General features: G+C 41.8%; 1 protein-coding gene across 6 annotated transcripts in view; it reads left to right on the top strand.

Moving 5' to 3' along the window:
• Nucleotides 1-6,397: 6,397 nt before the first annotated feature.
• NCAM1 (neural cell adhesion molecule 1) overlaps nt 6,398-19,784 on the top strand; it is a 337,712-nt gene continuing 324,325 nt past the window's right edge. For 2 of the 6 annotated variants that reach the window (XM_070426026.1, XM_070426025.1), the window contains exon 1: nt 6,398-6,750. In XM_070426026.1, the coding sequence (XP_070282127.1) occupies nt 6,699-6,750 (52 nt within the window). In that variant the 5' untranslated portion in view covers nt 6,398-6,698. The remainder of the gene's footprint in view (nt 6,751-19,784) is intronic. The other 4 variants (XM_070426028.1, XM_070426027.1, XM_070426030.1 and 1 more) reach the window with 2 other exon arrangements.

Here is a 19,784-nt window from a genome sequence, read left to right as displayed (position 1 = left end):
GCTCTTTGCATCCCAGCCACTCAATTCTATTAGTTTCTAGAACCACCTAGATTTTTTTGACCTTGGGAGTCTTTGCACATTCTTGGAATGCACCTCCACATGCTCTTCCCAGAATTGGGTACTTCTCCTTCTTAGGTTGCAACTTACCTGTCACCTCCTCAGGGAAGCCTTCCTTGATCTAAATTTGAGCTCTACTATCATTCTTTACCAAAGAATCCTGTTTTTTCCCCATGAATCTAATGACATTTTGTAATTGTTTTAGTTTCATTGTTTAGTAATTTTGTCTCCTTGACAAAACTGTAAACACATATTCATTTACTTTTTTTTTTTTAATTCTTCACGACTAGCACAGTGCCTTGCATGTGATAGGTGTTCAATATATACCTGTTGGATGAAAGATTGCCAGGCCTATACTAAGCCCTCTATGTGTGTTATTTTAATTGATGTTCATAATAAGTCTAAAAGATATATATTACTCTAATTCTATTTTATGAACAAGGAAAACAAGGTTTATAGGTGTGAGATAATTTGCCCAAATCCAGAGGCTACAGGTAGAGAAACTAGGATTTGAACTTGGATTGTCAAACTCCAAGATGTGAGCGCTCACCCACTTCACTTCATTGCCGCTGGTGTGTGTAGGAGGATGTGAAAGAGGCAGAAAGGAAGTTGTCGTGTCTTTAAGTTAGCTCAGTCTCACTTTGTGATTTATAAGATCTTGACATGAAGATCTTGGCTCCTTTCTTCAGTTTGTTAAATCACTTGTTTCAGATGGCTTTCTCCAAAGGCAAAACAGGGAGTTAGGCAGCCTGGGGTTTGCGTTCATCTCAGAGCCAAGAAACCATTTAAAACCATCTTTTCTTTGCTAGCTCACTGTAACTTTCTGAAGCTGGCTGCACATTTTATGGCCTGGTTTCTGTTATTTGATTCTGCTTCATCTCTCCATATCTACACTGAAAAAAAAATCACCAAAATTGGCAATTTCTGATAGTTCCCTGTGACTGAGTTTCCCATAGCTCTGGAGTGAGATGTCTAAACCATATTTACCTCCAAGATGTCAGCATGCCTCCAATACTAGCCCAAATAACAATTTTGGGCAAATTAGAGGACAGCACCCCTCAATCTTCTTCAAAAATCCCAAAGACATTTTTTTTTTTCAGAAATAGAAAAATCCATCCTAAAATTCTTATGAACTCTCAAGGAATCCTAAATAGCCAAACTAATTTTGAAAAAGAAGGAAGAAATTGGAGGTCTCAAACTTCCAGATTAAAAAAACTTACTGCAAAGCTATGGTAATCAAAACAGTGTGGTATTGACATAAAGATAGACTGATTGTAGACCAATGTAATAGAATAGAAAGTCCAGAAATATACCCTTGCATATATGGTAAAATGATTTTTTGACAAGGATACCAAGACCATTTATTAGGGAAAGGGAAGTCTTTTCAAAAAATGGTCCTGGAAACTAGATATACACATGAGGAAAAAAAGAAAGATAAATTGGACCTTTACCCTGACCCATATACAAAAATTAACTCAAAATAGATCAAAGACCTAAAAGTAAGAGTTAAAACTATAAAACTCTTAAAAGAAAACATAAGGGGAAAGCTTCAAGACATTGGATTAGGCAATGATTTCTTGAATATGACACCAAAGTACAAGCAACCAAAGGAAAAATTGACAAGTTGGCATTCATTAAAATTAAAGACTTGTGTAGCAAGAGACACTGTCAAAAGAGTGAAAAGGCAACCCATGGAATGGGAGAAAATATTTGTAAATCATATAGCTGATGAGAGATTGGTATCCATTATATATAAAGAGCTTCTACAACTTACTAGTAAGAACAAAAACCAAAAACAAAAACAACATAACCCAATTTAAAAAATGGACAACTAATTCAAATAGGCATTTCTCTAAAGAAAATATCTAAATGGCTAATAAGCACATGAAAAGGTGCTCAACATTACTAGACATTAGGAAAATACAAGTCAAAAACACAATGAGATACCACTTTACATATATTGAAAAAAGGGGGGGGCGGGAGGAGAGAGGGGGGGGAGGGAGAGGAAGAAGAAGAAGAAGAAGAAGAAGAAGAAGAAGAAGAAGAAGAAGAAGAAGAAGAAGAAGAAAAAGGAGGAGGAGGAGGAGGAGGAGGAGGAGGAGGAGGAGGAGAAGAAAAGTTGGCAAGAATGTGGACAAATCGGAACTTGTGTGCATTGTTGGCGGGAATGCAAAATGATGCAGTCACTGTGGAAAATGGTATGGCAATTCCTCAAAAAAAAAAAATCAATCTAAAATTACCATACTATCCAGCAATTCCACTTTGGGATATACCCCAAAGAATGAAAGCAGAGACTCAAAGATATATTTGTATACCCATGTTCATAGCAGCATTATTTACAATAGCCCAAAAGTGGAAGGAGCCCAAATTCCATTGATGAATGAATAGATAAACAAAATGTGGTATATACGTGCAAAGGAAAATTTGATAAAAACTACAACTTAGAAGAACCTTGAAAATGAAATAAGACGGTCACAAAAGGACAAATGTATGTTTCTCCTTGTATGATGTGATGAGTATTCAAGAGAAGGAAAGTAGGATGGTGGCAACCAGGAGCTGGGGCAGGAGAGGGAACGGAGAGTTATCACTTACTGGATTACAAAGTTGGGGAAGATGAAAAAGTTCTGGAGATGGATCGTGGTGATGATTGCACAACAATATGAATGTGTTTAATGCCACAGAAGTGCACACTTAAAAATGGTTAAAATGGTAAATTTTATGTTATGTATATTTTACCACAGTAAAAAGAAATATTGAACTTTCTATGAAATTGTATTTTGATTTACAGCTAAAATTGGGTAATGGATGCTGTGCTAAGCTCCCAGATTCTACTTTTAGGACTGGGTCATAATCGCCCAGATGCTGGGAGGTGCTCAGCTCTTCGTCTCCAAAAACTGCCCTTGGCTGAAGAGAGCTGCCTTGGGGTCAGGTTTCATTCCCAGGGCAGCCTAAACCCGTGGCTCTTCAATGTGAGGTGATTGCAACCAGTTCATGGCTCCCAAGGGGCTGACCCAGTCTTCCCTGTGCCCACACTGAGGCCCAACTTCTCCCTCTTTCCAACCTTTAAAAACTTCCTGAAAAATAAAAGAAAGAAGTAAAGGAAGGAAGGAAAAGGAAAGAAGGAGGAAGGGAGAAGGAAGGATCAGAAAACAGCACCTCTTTCTTGATTTGTTTCTTCCACCTACTAGAAAAACTGTCACCACAAGGATTTAAGTATTTGATGAGGGATTCATTCAAAAGGCGCCTTCCAGTTGTGCAGTGCACAACCCGCACAAAGAAGCAGTGGTTCTATGCTGACCCCGTCTCCTGCCTCTGCCTTGGGGATCCCAGCACCATTCAGCAGGATCTGCTGATGAGTGTCCACTTATCCCTAACCAGCACGCGAGCCAGCCTTGACTCAGAAGGGAAACTTGTCCGTTTCCTCAGCCCCACCGCACAGTAGAACTTGGCAGTCATTTCTGGCATCAACCAGATCTGGGATATGAGAGGCTAGGAGGGAGTTCTGAGGGCTCCCTAGAGGCTTTCACTCTTTAGCTCTGTGGTCTTAATATTACGTTCTGATCCTCACACTTCCCTGGATCGTCCTCAGTCTTTGGGCAGGTCTCCGTATTCCCAGTCTCTCCTAACCCCAGGTCTCTAGCTTTGATGGATCTTAGGCTGCTGTGTTTTCCTGGATGCATTTTAATTATGTCAAATGTGAAGTAAAGTTCCTGGGATATCTGTGAGCTCTGGGATCAGGCCTGGGGTCTCCTTTTCAACACCCAGAAAAGAAACCTTAAGTGGTTCATTTTTCAAGTAGTGTAAATTAGACCATAATGTTTTGGTGGTGAGGAGTGGGGTCTTAGCTACTGATTTAATTAACTTTATAATTTAACAACAAAATCCTCATATTGAAAGAGAGGAGAAAAACAAAACCTTTCACTATCACACTGCTCCTCGAAAGAGTGGTCCATCCCCCCTTCTCTCCTTCCTGGACAAGCTACTCCTGGGACAATGGTCTTCCTTCCCCACCGGTCCATGGGAGGCTGCTCTCTCAGAGACCACTACTGGCTTTCCAATGGTCAAATCCAGGAAACTTGTAAATCATCATCTTATTTGACCATTTCACAACTTTCTTCTCCTTTTGATTTGGTCATTATAATGTTTCAATTCTCTTTCCATGTCTCTGACTGAATTTTCCCTATTTCTTTGGCAATTTCTTCTGCCTAGAGGTTAAACATTGATGTTCTCTGGGGTCCCCTCTATCTGCCTGTGTTCTGCACATCTCCACTTGGATGTCCCTCGAATATCTCAGAATTAGTATGTCCAGAGAAGGAGAGAGGGAGAGAGAATAGAAGTTCAGAATGCAGAAGTGAGATAGGATTTCCACACCTGCCTACATTGAAGAGCTAAAAATAGGAACATTTGGGGAGAAAAATAGTGAGAAATGTTTTACTTCTACTATAAGACATGAGCTATAAGAATGGAGGTTTGCAGAGAAAGTTGTGTTTCTCACTCGATAAAAGTTCAGAATAGAACTTTTATTTTTCTATATTTAGAAAAAATTATAAATATTTTGGGTATCCCAGACTTCATTTTTTCCCTTTCCCCTCAAGCCTGTTCTCTATATTTTTCCCTGTATCAAAACCTCTTCTTTAGGACAGAGTCTAATATTTATCCACGTAAGTTTAATATGGTAATTTTACACATTAGCATAAGCTCATATCTGAAGTCAAAGATGCTTAAATGCAGCACCCATTAAAAAAAATCGATATAATCCAGTGTACCCAGCACAGGGCTAAACATAATAATATTCAATAAATATTTATTAAAAGGTGTTAAAAAGCATTATTTATATTATCAAACTCTGTAAACAACCTAAATATCCAACAATGAGGAAGCATAACCATGATGTGGAGAAATATTACATAACTATAAAAAGATTTCAAAACCCTTTTTACTGCCCTGGGGAAATGCTTATAGTGAAATGTCGAGGAAAATACACAGGATTCACGTTGCTACTACTGTCAATTAAAAAATAATATGCATATACAAAAGACTGAGAAAATATGTGGGTATCTCTGGAATCTTCTATCCAAAATGCAGCTGTATTTGGTATTTAGTTCCTTCTTCCTACTTTTCTGTATTTGTGAATTACTTATAATTGGTATGAGCTAACGGTTACAAAAGTAAACATTGTGGAAGATTGATTTGCAAGAAGAAGAACTTTTCGGGGTTGTGGAAGTCAGTGTGCTGTGTGCCCTGCTGGGTCTGGTACTTGGAGAGGAGATGCCAGACGCTCCAGTTGGCCAGCAGAAGATGGGTTTTAAAGAAGGCACAGGAGTGGAGGGCTTGCCCTTTAAAGAAAAGGTGAGTATGCGGGGATGTTGATACATTGGTGCTTGGCACGTGGGCAGCCTTCCCCTAGGAGGGCTCCACTGTGCTGGGCTAACAGGCTGTCCAGGCCTGTACAAAGGAGCTCCTGATTCCCCCTCACCTTTTGTTCCGTAAACAGTCAAGGCTTGCTCAGGTTCTGGAACATGTTTATTTTCAAACTGCTTCCCCATCCTCTTCTGTCCAAAACGCAGCTGTAAGAGGAATTGAACCCTTTGTGTTGGTGCCTCAGTGATACTCTACATGAATATCTTCAAGAATTGAGGTTGTTGTGTCCTTGCAAGAAAATACTAGTTACCACCGTGCCTACACCATAAAACCTACACAACCAGGACTTGGGGATCTTCATGAAGAGACCACAGATTTCAACCTTCATAAACCATTTCCTTCAGTTATTTCTGGAAATTCCTTCTAAACATCTGCATTTGCTTCTAACTTAAATTGCTTCCCACCTCTTTCCCCTGAACTCTGTTGCTTCCCTGTGGGAGAGCAAACTTCATGGCCAGTATAAACAACAAACAAACAAAACCCTGCCACAGCAATCCCTAGCCCTCTCCTAATTTCTAATTTCCTGTAACTAAAAAAAAAAAAAAAAAAAAAAAAAAAAAAATGCAATCCTAGACTTTCCTTGTGTTTCAAGGATCTTAGGATCTCTAACGGAGAGATTAAAAAACTTTGAAAACCTAACGACACCTACGATTTTGTTTTTATTATTTGCTAGTTATTAAAATATCCAGCCTCCTGACTAGGGGAGGCTGGTGGCAGGAGGGACCGGAGGCGTGGGGGAGAAGTGTGGAAAAAAGAAATCCCAGCTCTGCCTATAGGACTGTGCGTGAAAGAGCCCGCTTCCTCGGGCAGGCTGCTCCAGGCCGCGTTTTGCAGGCGGCCGCATCTGCCTCCCGGGTCTCTTACCTCCTTGATGTTCGGCACTATTTGTGGCCAGCGTGGTGGAAGGACACAGTGAGGTTCTCACCCCCGCCCTCCGCCCCGCGCTCCCATCCCAAGTTCCATCAAAGCGAACCCGGGCCAGCGCAAGGATCTTCGAGTTGCGAGTGTGCTGAGGCTGGGACTGTCACTCATTCTCCCCTCAGCGCGTGAACGCAGCTCGGCAGCCGCTGGCAGGAAACAATTCTGCAAAAATAATCATACTCAGCCTGGCAATTGTCTGCCTCTAGGTCTGTTGCTCTAACGCCGTCCACACTCGCTGCAAGGAGCCGGGGCACAGAATTTACCGCGGCAAGAACACCCTTCCCAGCCAGCAGATTACAATGCTGCAAACTAAGGATCTCATCTGGACTTTGTTTTTCCTGGGAACTGCAGGTACATTTCAAAAAATTCTTCTTCTTAAATCCGATTTGATCATTGCCTTCATCTCCCTACTCCTCTCCCGAGGGACACTGTTATTTCGGGTGATTTTACGGAGAATGCTAAGGGTGCTCATTTTCGTGGAGCTGAGGAAGGAGCGCATCGCCCTGGCTGTCCTGCCGAACCCGCGCCCTCTCGGGCTGCGGTGGACGCGGGCTGCCTCCCCGCGCAGCGAGCGCCCTGCGCCCCTCCGGCGCGCCCGCCCTCCCACTTAACGTGCCGGGGCGTTGGAAGCGGGGCCGCTGGCTCCCAGCGACGCTGCGACTGCCCATCGAGATGGGCAGCGCTCCTTACCCGATGGCGGGCGGCAGGGATGCCTTGGCTCGTTGGAGCCACCGCACAGGCTGGGATTCAGCTGGGCAGGGGCTTGTCAGCTCGGGCTCTGGGAAGAGTGAACAATAAAGCCCGGGGTAGCCACCCCGATCGTGATTTCCCCAGGTCTAATAAAGTGGGGCTCCCCGCCCCCCCCTCCGTTGGGGGGGCGAATAACGGTTTGCAAAATGGGGCGACATGGGCAGAATCTCAGGGCTGTGTGGCCGTTCTTGCACCCCCGTCGATATGACGTTAGTGTTCTTTTTTTATTTGCCAAATTGCTGGTTAGTTGCAAAGCCTGCTTTTGCCCCAGAGCTCGAAGGGATGGGAGGGCCGAGCGCCGCGTTTTGACAGGAGGAAGTGCGGAGGGGCGGAGGGCGAGGAGGGCGTGATCCAGGCTTCCTAGTGTGTGTGCGCGTGTGCGCGCGCGTGTGCCTTCACACGCACCGAGGACCCTGCGTGCACGGTGCGAGAGAAGAATGGCAGGTAGCCACCCGAAACGCCTCGCCCCGGTCTCCTTTCTTTGGGCGAGGTTCTTGGTCCTTGCAAAGTGCGAACAATAGGGAGCTGGGAGGCAGATAGTAGTGATGCTGCCACGGTGCGGGGGGCTGCGCCGCCGCCCTGCGAACCTCCGCGGCCGGGAGGAGGGTTCATTTCAGTTGGGGTGTCTCCTTCCCGGCCTCCCTGGAAGACTCTTGTGTTTGTGCCCACCCTCCCCTCCAGCAGCTTCCTCCTCCCCAGCCCAGGACTCGCGCTGGGGCGCTGATGGACGGGGAGAGGGAAGAAAGGGGCGGGCGCCGCAGAGAGCTGGGTGGGGTAGGCGACATGCGGGGCGGGGGGCGTGTGCTGGGAAGGACCCTCGGGAAGCCCAGCGGAGGGGGGTGCCGGGTGCCGCTGGAACTGCCGAGACGGCCGAGCCAGGCCGGGGAGAGCGCGGGGCGGGCCTGGGAGCACCCAGCACGCCCCCTCCCCGGGAGGCCGGGAGCAGCGCCCGGCTGCCGCCTCCAGCCGCCCGGTGCCTCCCGTGGCGACCAATCAGAGCGAGGCTGACTGGGCGGGAAGCCGCGAGAGGCTTTTATTGCGGCTCGGCGGCGGCCGGGCGCTGCCAGGACGGTCTCCCGGTGTTCCAGGCTAACGGTCTCGCTCATCCCCCACCGGGAGGAACCCCGCCCTGCGGCCGGCCCCCCTCCTCCCCGAGGTTTCCGAGCAAATAAAATGGAGTCTAGGTGGTCACTGGGGGGTGCTCGCTCACTCGGGCGTCTCGCGGCCGAATGGGAGCATCCCTCCCGCCCCCGGCAGCGCGCACACTTGAGCCCAGTCGCTCTGGCTGGAGCGCTTCGCCTGGGAGGGCGCGGTGGCCGGGGGACCGACGCGCCTGCGCTGACCAGCCAGCCCCCCGGCCCGGGCCCTCGGTCCCCGCAACCACCTGATTGGGGGATGCTCGCAGCATGCCTTTTCCCTTAGTGCCCCTGGGTCCCCATGGCACGACCTCCGGAAGAGAGGGTGTTTCTGGGACCTCCTCCCTTATAGGTGGGGACATGACAATGGAGCCCTAATCTTCGGTAGGCCCTTGGGGGGTCGCCAGGCCGTTCTTTCCATCATGGCGATGGGTGTAAGGCTGTTTGGACCCCCAGGGAGGGACAGCGACAGCGGTACACGCCCAGGGAATTCCAGGTTAGGATGCTCTCTGCTGCTGAGGCCGGGGTGACACTCAGACCCATGGTCCCTGAAAGGAAAGTCTCCTCGTTCCTGACCCGAGGACCAAGCGGATAGGAAGAAGGCAGGACGTGCGTGAAACACGCACAGCGTTGCTTAACAAAAGAAGTTGAACGGTTTTCCAAAGAGAAATATTTATTGTTTCTCCCATATTTTTAAAAATTGAAGAATTCCAGTCAAAGGGTCAGCACAAAAATAAAAACAGTAACACACACACACACACACACACACACACACACACACATTTTTGGCCTCACATGTTGTATCATCTCCAGGGACAATGGTAACTCAGTCTCTCTCCACTCCCTGCATTTGACACTTCAGATGCAGGGTGTGCTAACTTAATACACCAAAGAATCAGGTCGGCTGACCCTCTCTTATTTTGGTGTCTTCTGGTCTTTAGGAATAAAGTGAAAGGTTGTGGAATTACAGCAGTTCTGGATATTTTCTGGGTTGATTGAATGACCTGGAATGGTTAAGTCATATCTTTGTTTTATAATTTTATAATCTTCTGCCAATTTAACTTGCAAAAGTCAAGGAATGGATAGGACTGATTTTCCAACAAGATAGCACCAGAATTAGAACAAAGAACACCTGTGCTACCTTACAAAAATAGTGGGTGCATATATGATATAGAGGGTATGTCATGCCCCTCGCCATACAACGGCACACCTCAGCAGTTTGCAGTGAGCACAATTATGGTGAGCTATATGTTTTCCTTGATTTTCGTTTTAAGATTAGAAATGTGCCTTTCTGGACAAAATTTAACTGAATGCAGTAAAGCCATATTTAAGAATGTGGAAAACCTTTTACAACTCTATCCCAAACCCAAAATGTTAATTTTCCTTCAGCAAATATTAGCATATATTAAAATATTGACAATACCTTACAATTTATTTAAAATTCAGTAGAGTTAAACAAACAGAATATAACCCAGACGTTGTGGAAGTGTGGCCTGTCATTAATTTAATAGTTTTTTTAGTTACTCTTCCCAATACAAAGGTTCTAAAGATCTACCAATTGGGATAAGTTTTCATTAGTCTAAAGCTTACATTTTTTTTTAAAAAAAAATCCTCATCTGAAGATATGTTTACTGATTTGAGAGAGAGAGAGAGAGATTGATGGGTTCCCTCCCTATGAGTCCTGACCAGATCCAACCCAAAAGCTATGTATGTGCCATGACTGGGAATTTAACCCAAAACCTTTTTGATTTAGGGGAGGACACTCCAACCACCTGAGTCACCTGGCCCGGGCTAAGCCAATTTTTTAAGAAGCTCTCCCCTCCTTCCCCCAATAGATTGAACCTGTTGATTACCATCCACATAACTTTACCCAGTATCTTTTTAAAAAATTTTTATTGTTGCAAGTATTACATATGTCCCCTTTTTTGCCCCATCCACAACCTCCAGTCAACCTCCAACCCCCACCCCAGGCCCTCACCACCCCACTGTCTGCATCCATGGGTTATGCATATATGCACACAAGGTCTTCCTTTGATTAGCTCCTACCCACTCACCCTCCCCCGCCTTCCCTCTGAGATTCCGCACTCTGATCCATGCTTCCATGTCTCTGGATCCCCTCTGTTCATCAGTTTATTTAGTTAATTAGATTCTATATATGAATGAGATCATGTAATACTTGTCTTTCTCTGACTGGCTTATTATTTAGCATGATACTCTCCAGGCCCCTCCATGCTGTCTCAAAGGATAAGAGATTCTTATTTATTTATTTATTTATTTTTACTGCTGCACAGTATTCTATGGTATAAATGTACCATAAATGTATCTACTGATGGGCCCTTGGGCTGTTTCCAGAGCTTAGCTATTGTAAATAGTGCTGCTATGAACATAGGTGTGCATACATTTTCTGGTGTTTTGGTTTTCTTAAGATATATTCCTAGAAGTCGGATCACTGGGTCAAATGGAAGTTCCAGATTTAATGTTTTGAGGAAACTCCATTCTGTTTTCCATAGTGACTGCACTAGTTTGCATTCCCACCAGCAGTGCACTAGGGTTCCCTTTTCTCCACATCCTCACCAGCACTTGTCATTTGTTGATTTGTTGATGATAGCCATTCTGACAGGTGTGAGGTGATACTTCATTGTCATTTTAATTTGCATCTCTCTGGTGATCAGTGATTTTGAGTATTTTTTATATGTCTCTTGGCCATCTGTATGTCCACTTTGGAGAAGTGCCTATTTAGGTTCTTTGCCCATTTTTTAATTGGATTGTTTGTCTTTCTTTTGTTAAGTTGTATGAGTTCTTTATATATTTTGGATATTAACCCTTTATCGGATGTATCATTGCCAAATACAGTGAGCTTTCCCATACAGTGGGCTCTCTTTTAATTTTGTTGATGTTTTCTTTTGCTGTGCAAAAGCCTTTTATTTCGATGTAGTCCCATTTGTTTGTTTTCTCCTTAGTTTCCTTTGCCTTAGGAGATGTATCCTTAAACATATTGCTATGAGAGATGTTTGAGGTTTTGCTGCCTATGGTTTCTTCTAGGATTTTTATGGTTTCACGACTTACATTTAGGTGTTTTATCCATTTTGAGTTTGTTCTTGTGTATGGTGGAAGTTGGTGGTCTAGTTTCATTTTTTTTTCAAGAAAAACGATTTTAAATATAATAATATTACATGCAGTTAACATTAATATTTCAAGAAAAATATTTTAAATATAATAATATTCCCCAAACTGTACTAATATAGTATAATATCACAAAAGTTGTAGGAAATATTAAAAATCTGCAAATAGCAGGATTACTTCTATTATATTCTAAAATATTTTTTTCCTCTGGCTCTATTTTTGTTCATCAGTTTATGTTGTTCATTATATTCCACAAATGAGTGAGATCATGTGATATTTATCTTTCTCCGACTGGTTTATTTTGCTTAGCATAATGTTCTCCAGGTCCATCCATGCTGTTGCAAATGGTAAGAGTTCCTTCTTTTTTACAGCAGCGTAGTATTCCATTGTGTAGATGTATCACTGGTTTTTAATCCACTCATCTGCTGTTTCCAAATCTTAGCTATTGCAAATTGTGCTGCTATGAACATAGGGGTGCATATATCCTTTCTGATTGGTGTTTCTGATTTCTTGGGATATATTCCTAAAAGTGGGATTACTGGTTCAAATGGGAGTTTCAATTTTTTGTATGTATCTGTCCAATTTTCCCAACACCGTTTATTGAAGAGACTGTCTTGACTCCATTGTATGCTCTTGCCTCCTTTGTCAAATATTAATTGAGTGTAATGGCTTGGGTCGATTTCTGGAGTTTCTGTTCTGTTCCATTGATTTATATGCCTGTTCTTGTGCCAGTACCAGGCTGTTTTGATTATGGTGGCTTTGTAGCATAACTTGATATCTGATATTGTGATCCCTCCAACTTTGTTCTTCTTTCTCAAGATTGCTGCAGATATTCGGAGGTTTGTTTGTTTTTGTTTTTTTTTTTTGTTTGTTTGTTTGGTTTTTTTTTGGTGTGTGTGTGTGTGTGTGTTCTATATACATTTTTGGAGTATTTGTTCTAGATCTGTGAAATATGCTGTTGATATTTTAATGGGATTGCATTGAATCTATAGATTGCCTTAAGTAGTATGGACATTTTAATGATATTGATTCTACCAATGCATGAACACAGATTATTCTTCCACTTGTTTATATCTTCTTCTATCTCTTTTTTCAAAGTCTTGTAGTTTTCCGAGTACAAGTCTTTTACCTCCTTGGTTAAGTTTATTTTAAGTATCTTAATATTTTTGTTGCAATGGTTAATGGGATTTTTTTAAGTTTCTCTTTCTGAGAGTTCGTTATTGGTGCATAAAAAAGCCAGGAACTATTTTTTTTAATAACATAGCAGGAAATAGCAGGACATTTCCTTGTTCAATAAAGGTGGTTCATCCAAGGCTCTGTGCCAATTAATTGAACTAAAACCGTGTTGATTTAACTGGTGACTGTTTCTTGGTCTTGGTAGTTCAAGAATTAAAGTAGTAATTATCCAAAAAAAAATATGGTGTGGGTGTGCTTTTCAAAGGGCTCTCTTTGGACGCTTACCCAAAGCAGCACTAAGAGAAATTAGTCTCCTGGAACCCTCCAATTCTAAGAGTTTTGAATAGTGCCTCTCTTTGGAAAAATTTGTCATTAAACCTCAGATAGGTAACATGTAATTTAGTGTAAGTAACCTATATTTATATACTTCTGTCACAGGAAACAACGTCTTAATTTCCTTTCAAAATAAATACCACCATTTTGTCATTCCAAAAACGAATCTTGAGACATGATGGATGTTTTCTTTGCTATAGAACTTAGTTTCTTAAATTATAGACAGCATCTTGTCAACTTCATGCTACATGCAATGTGGATTTTGGTGTTTCTCACCAACCACTTAATTTTTTAAGGTGACACAGTCTCTATTTAATATTAGTCTGATGAATTCCCCGTATTTACATCTTCAATGTTAAAGAACCTGAGTGAAAGTGACTTCAATGCCACTGGCCGACCTCCGGAGATATTTCACAGACAGCCCTTCCTGTCTGAGTGTAAAGTAAGTGATTGACTACCTGTTGTTACAGAACAGTTTGAACTTCCTCTGCCAATATGGCATTTGTGATGGTGGAGAGCAGAACCAATTGCCAGGGAGGGAGAGCAAGGGACCGCACCTGCCACCGTCCGTCTGCTGGGAGCAGTCCGCCTGGGAGGAGACAAAGGCTTTTAGAAAGCTTCTCCTGTGCTATTTAAGTATTGAGTTTTTCAGTACACAAATATTTTATAGTGTCACAATAAATGTTACTGTAAATTCCACAATTGATTTTTTTAGTTTGGTAATCTCATGAACATATAGGCTAAGAAAAGCCTGGAACTTTAAAAGAAATGGCAGCAAATTTTAGCATTTTATTAGTTTTAAAAATGGGTTACATTAGACAAAATTGAAAACATGAATCAACTGGCTACTTAATAATAATGGTTATTTAAGCTTTGAATAAAAAAAGACTAAATTTATGATTCCTGTAGTTTAAAAGGAAGGAATATGAGTGAATTTCACAAGAGTATTTTTATGCATATCTTAAAATACTCAGCAAATCTCTGAGGAATATTGTAAGAGATGGCCTCTTAGGAGGAGGGAAATGCCCAAGGAACTCACTCACCCCTAATGCTTAGGTCTCTTTGAGGTCCAGCGTTTTTAATATGAGAAAACAGTGTGGTGGAACTACTATCGATAGTACAGGTGGATGTACTTACTACTGTGGGGCAATGAAATCCAGAAATCAAGCTGAAGGTCACAGCTTTTTTTGTTATTAACTCTTGGTGCCAAACCTTAAAACCTTTGCTGATGTAAAGGGACGTAAATGATTTGGCGTTGCCAGGGGTGCCACTATGCCCTTCATTTCATGGTGCTGTCTCTCAGCTGAAGGCACTCCTTAGGAGGCTGCTTTCTGGTGCTGGTTTGGGTGCCAATGTCCGCCTTCCAGGCAGTTTCAACACATCACTCTTAAGGCACTTAATCATGTTTTCACACAGACACTGAGTTAGGGGTTTCGGTTAGGATGCCACACTTTTCCTAAAGTATTGGTTTATCTTCTGAGCAATCAGGGGACTACACTAAAAGAATAAGCCATTTGGTCTATCTTGTGTCTGTGTGCTTCTGAACAAAAGGCTTCAATATACCTATGTATTCTTTTTCTCCCAGCTATATGCAAATATGCTTTCCTTTGACTTCACAGTTTGCCTCACTTACGTGACTTGAAAGGCTCCTCTAGAACCTGTATTCTACTCCATACTCTCACGAGGACTTTTTGATGTGTAGTTGCAAACACTGGCGACATCTGACCCTATTTTCTGTTCTGTGTCATTATTGAGACAACATGTAAAAAGACTTGTAGTATCTGATTACCTCGCCATTTTGGACTATTTCTAGTAATGTCACACTGAGATTATGTCACATCAGGTAACAATCAGCTCTTAAAGAGTTGAACAAATATGTATATTGAGTGCCAGCTTTTTATCATCAGCTCTGGGGGGAATGACAAAGGACTGAGATGACATTATTTCTGCTGTCAAGGAACCCTAGAAGCAGTATAGGGATCAAGGGTGGCCGACAAGCTTAGGTTGACAGTCCAGCCACATATATCCCTTATTAGCTGTCTGATCTTGAGCAAGTCAGTCATTTAACTTCTCTAAGTTTCAGTTTCTTCTTCTGTGAAATGGGAAAATTAGTAATACCTACTTGTTAGAGTTGTGGTGAATATTTTAGAGCTCACAGGACATCGGTGCATTCAATCTGTGTTTATTAGTGAGAAAGAGAAATGCATATGGATTTAGAAAAATAATTATTCAGATAATGCTTTCTTCTTAGAAGGACTTAAAACCGATATTACAGGAACATGATCTCCTCAACGATTTGAACTAGACTTTAGAAATCAGTTGTTAAATGTGCCTGCACTGTCTTGTTGGTTATGGATACTTTAGAGAGAAAAGTGCTCTCATTATAAGATTGAAAGCCTTTAATTAGCACAGGGATAGATCTAGGTTTCATAGGTCCTGAAGGGTATACAATTTTGAATGCCCTCTTTAAGGAAAATAAGGCAAACTCATTTGCTTTTTGTAAAATTTAGAAAACATGACCATGAGAACACACTGTCAGGTCCCTGTCCGCCAGAGCCTTGAGAGGAGCCCCTGCAAGGGTGGGGCAGCCACCGCCTGACCCTGAGCTAGCCTCTATGTGTTGGTCTGCTGGGGTCCACTTGCTTGAGAATCTAAGCTGATCGTTCCAGCTTGTTAAACATGCACCTCATGAAGGTTGTTTGAGTAGTGCACTGAAGACTAGAATAATATATCAAAATCAAATTTTTTAAAAGAAGGAGCTATTTGACCTTTATTTTACAGAAAATCTTAAGTGAGATCTGAGGTGATTTAGCATTTCTCACCACTGATAGCTGATATTTCTGTAAATTACTATCTGGCGTAAAATAAATTAATTGCTCTTATCATTCAAACGTGTCAGATGTAAGTGCCCTATTGATAGGGCAGGAAGCAGTTTCACCAACTAAAGGCAGATGATATTGGAGAAGAGATGGAAGGTTTTATTTTAGCTCTCTAAGAGGGAAAACCTGGATATGTAATACCAATAATTATAATTATCACCATACAATTCACAGAGCTTTTGATATGCATTATATTATTTAATCTTTATCTAACTTATTCAGTGATATCTATTGAATACTAGGTACTTAGCCCTGGGAAGATAGTGGTAAACGAAACTTACATTATCTCCGTTTTCATGGAGCTTCCAGTCTAATAGTGCGGAGGAATATAGACATCAAACAAGTAACACACATACAATTATAATTCATATTCTGATCAAAACTGAGGAAAGGAACAGGGTACTATGAGAGATGACCAGGGGAAGTTCATCTGGATGGTTGGGGAGGTGAGGAGGTACCATTTGAAGAACCCTGTGAAATGGGAAGGACTAATTGTATTCTGATGTTAACCCATGATTGATTGACTACTTAATCCAACAAACTCTGAATCACTACAAACATTCCCGAATGCCTCCATTCAGCAAACCTTCTGAAATCTTGAGACGGTCAGACAGTTTCAGGAATTGGGCTGGATTTCAGCTCATATAGTCCAGTAAGCTATGCCTCTATCTACAGCTTGCCATCTAGTGTGGGAGGGAGACAGACTACACTTATAAATAGAGACATGAATACATGTCATTGGAGCACAAGGAAGGAAGCAATTAACTCTGGTTGGGACTCCCCCGAGCTGGGCGTGGGGTGAGAGTGTGTCTTTACTAGATGGAGCAGGAAGAAGGGGTGATTCAGGCAGAGGTAACATCTCAAGTTATGAGCACATACAGTCCTTCTGGGGAACAGGTTAGGGCCAGAAATTAGGAGAGAAATAATTCTCCAAGGCCAGATTGTGTGAAGCCTTAAAATAGAAGCTGTGGGTGAGAAAGGCTAAGTGGCTTACATAGGTGAAGCTGGGGCCATAACTTACATGGGTTGGCTGCAGTTCATCCTTTTCTAGAGTCTGGGTCATTTGAATACATATAGCATCAGGATAAACAGTGAGCACATGTGAGTTTGCTTGGCTTCTGACTGAATGAGGCCAACCAAAGTGAACAGGGTGGAGGGACAATATCAAGAGCTTTGGAGTCTGATGGGTCTGGGTTGAGTCCACTAACTGTAACTGATATTCTGCAAGTCCTTGCACTTCTGAGCCTGCATCCCAGTCTGTAATATGGGGATAATGACACTCCCTTATGGGTTTTAGTGAGCTTAAGTAAAATCCCATATGTAAAACAGTAATATGTAGCAGGTACTCAATATGTTCTTGTAAAATGTTAACCTGGAATAGTGATTCATTTTTGAAAGGTTTATTAAACAGGTGTCCTGTGAATATGATGTGTAGAATTCTGTGTGGAGGCTGAGGGGGCAATACACTTCAGAAACTGTAGAGGCTTTCAGAGGGTTGGAAAGAAAGCACCTACTTGGGTCAGACAGGAAATCATGAAAGGTACCATATGAATAAGTACCTAAGAGAAGGAGACTGATATTAATTGTGAAAATTGGTTAGAAAGGCCAAAATCATCTTGCTTGATTTTAATGTCTGAAAAAAGGTGTGGAAGGTGTAGTGTTTGATCTGGACATCATGGGCATGGGATTAATAGGGAGAGGAAGGACCAATTTATAGGAAGAGATGAGTCTAGCTGGGTAATTGGAATTGAAGAGCAATGAAAGCAAACTATCTATTGGCTCAAGTCTTATTAAAATCTTAATTGCTAGACAAAGGAGATGCATGTGGCTGTAAATGTTGGAGAAATCATTTTTAAAAATTTACAAGTATGGTCAGTGATATTAATTGAACATCTGCTGTGCTAGGCTCTGTGTTTAATGCCAGCTATGAATTAGCAGAGAAGGAAGTAGGAACAAATTGGTAGAGATTACTGCAGTACTTTAAGGGAGTTTTGGTTTTATGTAGCAGCCACAATAGTGGCTGGACAAAATAGTAGGTTAGTTAAAGGATTTTTGTTACATTACCTAAGATGGACTAGGTGGTGGAGAACCCAGAGCCTGGGCGATAGGGGAATCTGTTAAAACTGGTTTGGAAGCCAGTGAAATCCAATGAAAGTCTCTTGCTTTGTGTAGTAGGAAGACCTGTATGCAGGGAAAGGCCTAGATTAAAAAGATTTGGGTTCAAGATTTGGCTCTGCTACTAATGAACCAAGTGTTATGTAAAGTACTAAATCTCTTTTTGAACTGTAATTTCTTGTTTGAATAGGAGATTCAATCAGATAAAATAATATATGTGAAATGGATTACAAACCAAAATACTTCACAACTATACCTTTTATTAATAGACAGATAGCTAAAAAGGCTTACACAATCAAATTTTATGTACCAGAGGGCCTTGTTAAAGAAATTAAACTGTGATATGTTTTACAAAGCAGGTAATTCTGGACAGATACACTTGAATGGCTTTGGATAAGGATTAAGAAAAAGAGGCACACAGCTGAGATGTTAGAGATGACAAATCAATCAGTAGGGGTAGTTGCTAGTTCCAAAATGGACTGAGAGAGAAAAATATTTTAAGTTACCAACCCCCAGGGATGAAATAATCATGGTACTGTCCATATGATGGGAGAATTGAGATAAGGGGTAACCTTGTATGAAAGATGGGTAGCCTCAGTTTTACAGACATTAGAATTTAGAAAATAATTGGGCCTTCTAGTATCTTTACTTGAAGGTTAGTATTTTTCAGCTGTGGATAGTGAAATCTATTTAGTTGGCTTCAGCCAGCATTAAAAAAGAAGTAAAGAAGGGAAAAAGAAGGGAAAAAAGGATGTAATAGAATAGAAAAAAGAGTATATCTTATGTAATAAGAGTAAGTATTGTTTTGTGAAACTTTTGTTGACCAGGTTGTGATGGAAAACATGTACCTTATTATGGCTTGAGTCAAAAGTGTTTGAAAACCATTGTCATCAGAGTGACAGGCCTAGAGAGGGTAAAACAATCTGCAGAGGGGAGAAGGTACAGGATTTGGAGGAGAGGAAGATGTAATGACAACAAAAATGCTTACTGAGCATCTGCATGATCTGTTAGCTGTAGAGAGCAAACCCAAAATCAAAAACTCAAAAATACAATACCTTAACCTCAGAGTCACTGTCTAATGGAGATGAAAAGATAACTAGTTCATCAGATAGCATCTAGAGTCAAATACGTGGCTAAGATTTCAGAGGCAGGATAAGGATTACGTGGGCACCAGAAGCTGCTGGAGAATTCTTCCCAGCGTGAGAGTTGAGAAGATTGTAGGAAGGATTGAGCTCTGCACAGAAGAAGGCTGTTTGGGAAGAAGCAGGAGAGAGTCCAGCTAAAGAGACCAGGAAGACTGAGAGGCAGTAATAGTCTACAATTTTATCTTTTTTCCAGGGAGAGAAACACCATGAATTACAATCAGAACATGGTGAAGTCTCTGTCACACCCAGAAGTTTTTATGGTGTAGTATTTGTGTAGCAATTAGAGTGGTATCTTGTCCATAATTCAGAAAGTGATATTGAACAAAAGGAGGAAACCAGAGCCTAGTGACATGAATGTCTAGGTTAGAGAAGGATGATAATGTTAAGTAAAAAAAAGTTGCAAACAAATGTTTTTACAAGTATAATCCCAATTTTGTTTTAAAACATCTCTTTCACTGTTTAAGACTGAGAGAAGACAATTTTTTCATACGCGCTGACTTTTCTAGTGACATATATTGCCTTTGTTCAGGTTTTAAAACAAATAGGGCAATAAAAAAGAGGTTAGCAATAATTAAGGTGGTTAGGAATATAAGGAAGATGAGGCTCAAGTAGGAACTGGATTTACTTCAGAGGAGTGTGGTCATCTTGGAGGGATTTCAGTTGGATAGTGAAATTCAAGTTGTTAGAGTCAAAGACAGGAAAAGCTGAGATCCAGGGGACTTGACCAA

Source organism: Myotis yumanensis, unplaced genomic scaffold (genome assembly GCF_028538775.1).
Source record: "Myotis yumanensis isolate MYYU_CA2020_CCGP unplaced genomic scaffold, mMyoYum1.0.hap1 SCAF_10, whole genome shotgun sequence".
Classification (NCBI taxonomy): Eukaryota; Metazoa; Chordata; class Mammalia; order Chiroptera; family Vespertilionidae; genus Myotis; species Myotis yumanensis.
This window is presented reverse-complemented; position numbering and strand designations above follow the sequence as displayed.